Here is a 7,278-nt window from a genome sequence, read left to right on the forward strand (position 1 = left end):
CGGTGTCTTGGATTTTGAAAGCCACATGCTGAAGTACATTGCCTGTATAAGGTTTGGACCAAGCCTGTTGTATTAATTCCCCACACCTAGGGTTTTCATGCCAACACTCCTCAAAACGAAACTGATTGGTGGCTTTCTTGTACCTAAGCTTCTCAGCGCTCACAGCGATTAAGAGCGGACAATGATTGGATTCACTAGGGTTTAGGGTGATGACACGACTGTACGGGAAAAGAGATCTCCATGGTGGAGTTTGAAAACTTCGGTCAAGATGTTCTTTGGTGTACTTATTACTCTAGGTGAAGCGACTACCAACAAAATCCATATCTAGGAGGTCACAATCGGCCATGGTTCTTCGAAACGTAGCCATTGGCGCTGCTGCTCTTCGGGAGCCGCCCGATTTGTCATTGTTCGACATGATCTCGTTAAAGTCTCCAGCCATAAGCCATGGCAAGGTGCAGGGTTCAGCAGCAAGAGCTTGGATGAGAGTCCAAGTCCTGTGTCTTTCTCCACGGGCTGCAACCCCATAAATACCAGTGAATCTCCATTTGTGTGTTTCTTCTGGTTTACCAACAACTACATCAATGTGATTAGGGGACCGGGATCGGAGAGAGGCGTGTGTATCATCATTCCATATCAGCGCTACTCCTTGAGACTCCCTCTCCTGTGGATAACAGATATTATCTTTGAAACCAAGGCGTCTGGTAAGAGCATCAATATGTTCTTTCTGCGCTAGGGTTTCTGCTAAAAAGATCAAACTAGGTTTACATGCTTGGACGATGTCTATGAGGGCTCTTTGTGACTCAAAATTAACAATGCCACGACAATTCCAGACAAGAACGTTGCCTTGAAACATGATCGGAGCTTAGTGGCCGTAGAGAAGCTTAATGGCGGCGCAAAGGTGCAGCGGCGCTTAGGGTTGCACTGGCAGGACATCATCTAGCTAATTAGTATCCTCTTCTGATACGAATGTACTGTTTCTCAAATGGCTGGTATCCCTTGCAATTTTTGTAGATGATTTATTGTTGTTACATTTTAATATTTTATTTATTATTGAAATTAAATTTGGGTGAATTTATTTTGTGTTTAAAATATGAATTTATTTGTGTGTTTAAATTCAGAATTTATTTTGAATTTTATTTTGTAACTCATGGTGTTTTATTTTGATTTATTTTTCTTATAACCTATGGCTTTTGGTTACTACCCTATTAATGGTAGGGAGTGTCCTAAGAGCCTATAAATAGCACCATTTGTTGCATGCTAAAATATATAAAAATTTTACTCAACTATTCACCCATCAATTTTCTTTCCAAAATCCCCCAAAGCGTCTTATGTGTTTTTTGGCCAAAGAAAGGTGTTTGTGGGGGTGGTCAATTAATTTGACCATGCAATCAAAGAATTAAAGAGAAGTAATGGCAGCAATAAATGCAACAATTGATGTTGCTGTAAATATGACGATAAATGCGGCATTCAGTATGGCAATCATGGCCGCCAATAAGTGACGGTTATTGCAGAAATAAATATGGCCTTGATGACGGATTGCCGCTCAAGTCGCTGCGACTTGCTGTGCAAGTTTACTTGCAGCCCACGCCGAGGTACACCTATAAATAGGCTGCTCGATATCGAGGTAAGGCATCTCATTCCGACTATCTCTACTCCACAATTAAGAAACGTACTGACTTAGGCATCAGAGAGTTTTCTGCAGGTACCCCCCTTTTCCTCGAGTTGACGGTCAAACTCCAGGTCAACGCTCGAGGGAAGCTTCTCGATTGTTCCCAGGTCAGCTCCCGCTCCAGTCCGCATTAATTGTTGGGTCAAACTCCTCTACGGAATTTTTCACCTCCAACAAGTGGTGCCGTCTGTGGGAAGCACTTTTCCCTAAAAAGTGATGGCGGGAGCTGCACCTCAAGACATCTCATTTCTGTCACTGAGGACTGGCGGTGACAAAATCCAATCCCTAAACAGACTTGCCTCAAACCTATTGTAAGATCTGAACTTACCTCTGAATGATGAGATACAAAGGCTAAGGCAGCGGCGAGGCCAGAAATGGTGCTTGCTAAACCAATAGAGTGACAAACGCGGGCGCCGAATACTCCACCAGCAAAGGCTTAAACAGACCTCATGCCGAGGGGGCAAGCGGCACACTGATTGGATGGATAACTGGAGGAACTAGTACAGGCCAATCCTCGAGGGCTCTAAGGAAGCATGTGCTGGGGAAAGTGATCGATGAGTATAACCGAGCCAGTCCTCGAGGGCTCGCAGCTAAAATCGAAGGGGACGCTGGTAAGTCTCCATTCAAAGTAACAAATGGGCACCAACCCAGGTAACACCGATCAACATTTAGCAGTTATTCCTATGATTATAGTTCACAATTGATCTTTAAATGCGATTATAGTTCACAATTGATCTTTAAATGCAATGGAAGCCAGTGGCGAGAATGACTAAACTATTGTTTGATTAAACTTGTGCGACCTTCTGGACCTCACCCTCGCTGCAGGCGGGGGTGGGATGATGGAGCACACCCTCGCCCCGGGCGGGGGTGGGATGGCGTGCCTTACCCTCACTGCAGGCCAGGGTGGGATGATGGAGCACACCCTCGCTGCAGGCAGGGGTGGGATGGCGTGCCTCACCCCTCGCCGAGGGCGGGGGTGGGATGATGGACCACACCCTCGCTGTAGGCGGGGGTGGGATGGCGTGCCTCACCCCTCGTTGCGGGCGGGGGTGGGATGATGGACCACACCCTCATTGGAGGCGGGGTGGGATGGCGTGCCTCACCCCTCGTCGAGGGCGGGGGTGGGATGATGGACCACACCCTCGCTGTAGGCGGGGGTGGGATGGCGTGCCTCACCCTTCGCTGCGGGCGGGGGTGGGATGATGGACCACACCCTCGTTGGAGGCTGGGGTGGGATGGTGTGCCTCACCCCTTGTCGCGGGCGGGGGTGGGATGATGGACCACACTCTCGCCGCGGGCGGGGGTGGGATGGAGTGCCTCACCCCTAGCTGCGGGCGGGGGTGGGATGGCAAGATAGGTTTTTACATTTGCAAGATGTGGCGGTTGTGCAGGGGAAATGGGGGCAATTTTACCCCCGGAGGCCATACATGAACACTGCGCGGTGGGCAAGTCGTCCATTTCGGTTTGGTTTCACATCCTGGGGTAGTGTGGAAATTTGAACTCTGGAAATTTTCTCTTGGGATAGATTCCCAAAGAGAAAATTTGGGGGCATTGTGGGGGTAGTCAACAAATTTGACCATGCAATCAAGGCAATTAACGAAAAGTACTGACAGCAGTAAGTGCGACAGTTAATGTAGCCGTAAATGCGACGGTTAATGCATTTAGTGTAGCAATCATGGCCGCCAATAAGTGACGGTTATTACAGGAGTAAGTGCGGCCTTAATGGTGGCTTGCCATCCAAGTTATCGGTATCTTGCCACGCAAGTTTACTTGCAACCCAAGTTGTAATCCGCCTATAAAAGGAGAGCAGAACCTCCAGGTATGGCATCGAACTCGAGTGGAGACTTCAATTCTTGACTCAGAAAAATACTGACTTAGGCATTGGAGAGTCTTTTGCAGGTACCCCCTCCTCCTCTCTCACACAGACGACAAAGAGACTCCGCTTCTTCGTCAAAACCAAGAAGCGAAGAAAGATTATGAAGAGGAGCTGCGGAGAGAGGTTACATAGGGAGTTTACATAGGGAGATTACATAGGGAGGTGACAAAGCGGAGAGAGATTACGAAGGGAGGTTACGGAGGGAGGTTGCATAGGGAGGTTACAGAGGGAGCTTGCATAGGGAGGTGACAAAGTGGAGAGAGATTACAAAGGGAAGCTACGAAGGGAGGTTACGGAGGGAGCTCGCATAGGGAGGTTACGGAGTGAGCTTGCATAGGGAGGTTACAGAGGGAGCTAGCATAGGGAGGCTACGGAGGGAGCTCGCGCAGGAAGGATACAGAGGGAGGAAGCCAAAGGGAGTCTGCGCTTCGTCAAACATCGAGTCAACGACAAATTGAAACCCTTCGATTATCCCCAGTTCAGCTTCCGCTCCAGTCCGCATTAATTGTTGTGTGACGAAATTCCTCCCCACCAGCATCCGAACGGGTCCATGCCGAGTCCCATCGGCGACATGAACTTGCCTCCGGCTGATGAAATGCAAAGGCAAAGGCAGGAACTCGAGCAATTGAGGAGGGAAAAGCAGGACCGCGAGGCTCGTCGACGACGAAAACTTGAAAGGTTCCTACAACTTGACAGTGATTCGTCAGGCGACGACGCCGTCGACGATCTCCATCAAACTAACAATGGAGTAGCAAACGCAGGCGCCAACGGCGTTATGGGAGGAATCTCTGGTGGACCCCTCGTCGAGGGGGTGGGAGGCACGGCAAATGGGGGGCAGAACGGAGCCGGAGTAGGCCAATCCAAAAGGGCGAGCAATGAATCGTGGCGCGAGAAGATGGAAAAAATGATTGATGCATGCAAACGTGCCGGCCCTCGAGAGCAGGCTGCGGAAATCGCAAGAGACGTTAGTAAGTCTCCGTTTACCGACGACATTTTAAAAGCGGCAAAACCTCGCCGGTTTACCACTCCGTTATTCCACAAATACGACGGAACAACCGATCCGGTAGACCATATCAAGGGTACAAGCAACAGATGTCCATCGAGACAACCGACGAGAAACTAATGTGCAAGATCTTCCCTTCCAGTCTCACGGGGTCGGCGTCGACATGGTTTCAAGACCTCAAGCCGCATTCCATACCAGATTTCGACACATTGAGCCGCGCTTTCATTTCACAATACTTTTGCAATCGCAAACAAAAGAAGGACAAGGCAACTCTTTTCAGTACCAAGCAGAAGCCGGGGGAAAAGGTAGGGAAATTTTTTGAAAGATTTACAGCTGAAATGCGCCATGTTAATTGTGATCCCCAATTCGCCGCGATCGCCTTCCGAGAAGGATTTCTTTTGGGGACCCCATTATGCGAAAGTTTGCTGCGTGATCCGCCAAAGGACATGGACGACATCATTACAAGGGTTCAGGGGGAGATCATAATTGAAAAAGCCAAAGAAGCACGCGAAGCCCAACTCACTGCCGTTGTCACCTCGAGAGAAGTTGAATGGAATAACACAAAGAATGACATTCAGATTGATAAAGGAGGGAAGCCTCAAGATTATCCCCTTGAAGAATGGTTTACGATTCACCCCGTGACCATATACAAAAGACACAGTCATGAAGGAATATTTGAAAAGCCCCCCCCCCCCCAACCAGAGGCTAGTGACGAGGTTGAAAGAAGTCGATATTGCCCGCTCCACGAGACAAGGGGGCACAGAATATATAAGTGTCAGGGAGTGCGACCAGCAATCGTTACAGCAATGAAGGCTGGTAAACTCCTTCAGTATAAAATGATATAAATTAAGGCAATCAGAGGGTTCATGGCAAAGTCCAGGCATCGAAATTTATCTCGAGTAATGGAGAAGGTACGATAATATGGTGACTTCATTTTGATCAAAAGATGGCACAACTCGTAAAACTCAGGTAAGAAGCATAAAAGAGTTTAAGTGATTTTTGCGCGTGTTGATATCTCATTCAAGAGACTATTGAAATTATGTATTTTGTATTTCTCGCGTGAATAGTATCACTGGGACTGGTTCCTCGAGTAGGACAGTCCTATTAAAATGTATGACTGGTTCCTCGAGTAGGACAGTTATGTTTGATTCGTAGGAGCTGGTTCCTCGAGCATGACAGTTGCTTAAATGGTTCAGAACTGGTTCCTCGAGTAGGACAGTTGATATGATTCATAGGAGCTGGTTCCTCGAGTAGGACAGTTGCCTTAATGGTTCGAAACTGGTTCCTCGAGTAGGACAATAACATTTGATTTATAGGACCTGGTTCCTCGAGTAGGACAGTTACCTTAATGCTTCGGGGAGGATGGCGTACCTCACCCTCGCCGGCGAGGGTGGGATGATGGACCACACCCTCGTTGCGGGCGGGGGTGGCATGATGGACCACGCCCTCGCTACAGGCGGGGGTGGGATGGCGTGCCTCACCCCTTGCCGAGGGCGGGGGTGGGATGAAGGACCACACCCTCACTGCAGGCGGGGGTGGGATGGCGTGCCTCACCCCTCGCCGAGAGCGGGGGTGGGATGATGGACCACACCCTCGCTGCAGGCCGGGGTGGGATGGCAGGCCTCACCCCTCGCCGAGGGCGGGGGTGGGATGGCACCCCTCGCCGAAAGCGGGGGTGGGATGATGGACCACACCCTCGTTGCAGGCGGGGGTGGGATGGTGTGACGGATTTTAATCATGCAGGATATGGGGTGTGTAACCGGTCCTGTCTAAGAATTGGGGGCAATCCTATCCTCAGATGTTGTTAAGACGCAATGCGAGACAGATAGATCCTCCATTCTGGTTTTGGTTTCGATTCTTTTATTGTTTTGCTTGGCTCCCTATCTCGAATATTTTACGTTTGTTTTGTTTTTCTTTCTGAGCGTCTGCGTGCACAGCTAAGAAAAACAGGGGGCTAATAGGAGAAAGGAATACGGAGTATGTATCGAAGCCATGACAGTCGTTGCGAGGGTCAACGTCGTTAGGTAGTCTGACTTTAAGATTGATGATTTCGAAGATTACGGAGTATGTATCGAAGCCATGACGGTCGTTGCGAGGGCCGACGTCGTTACGTAGTCTGACGTTAAGATTGATGATTTCGAAGATTACGAGGCATCCTCATAGACATAGACTCCGATATCAAGGCGGCCTCTCCGAAATAGACTCCGATTTAGAGGCGCCCTCGCCGAAATAGACTTTGATTTCGAGGCGACCTCGCCGAAATAGACTTTGATTTCGAGGCATCCTCGTCGAAAATACAAGGGGCACCCAGGAGAGTCGATTTCGAGGCACCCTCGTCGAAATAGACTTTGATTTTGAGGCATCCTCGCCGAAATAGACTTTAAATTTCGAGGCATCCTCGTCGAAATAGACGCCGATTTCCAGGCATCCTCGCTGAAATAGACTTCGATTTCGAGGCATCCTCGTCGAAATATACTTCGATTTCGAGGCATCCTCGCCGAAATAAACTTCGATTTTGAGGCATCATCGCCGAAATAGACACCGATTTCGGGGCATCATGGCCGAAATAGACGCTGATTTTGGGGCATCCTCGTCTAAATAGACGCCGATTTTGAGGCATCATCGTTGAAATAGACGCCGATTTCGGAGCGCATAGGAGAGTCAATTTCGGGACACCCTCGTCGAAATAGACTTCGATTTCAAGGCATCCTCGCCGCAATAGAGTCGATT

The 7,278-nt window shown here is 49.1% G+C and overlaps 1 protein-coding gene across 1 annotated transcript; it reads left to right on the forward strand.

Moving 5' to 3' along the window:
* Positions 1-4,667: 4,667 nt before the first annotated feature.
* LOC112164198 lies at positions 4,668-5,393 on the forward strand. Its single transcript, XM_024300427.1, has one exon. It carries the CDS (start codon positions 4,668-4,670, stop codon positions 5,391-5,393), a length of 726 nt encoding a protein of 241 aa, XP_024156195.1.
* Positions 5,394-7,278: the final 1,885 nt, after the last annotated feature.

Source organism: Rosa chinensis, chromosome 5, assembly GCF_002994745.2.
Source record: "Rosa chinensis cultivar Old Blush chromosome 5, RchiOBHm-V2, whole genome shotgun sequence".
NCBI classification, from domain to species: Eukaryota; Viridiplantae; Streptophyta; class Magnoliopsida; order Rosales; family Rosaceae; genus Rosa; species Rosa chinensis.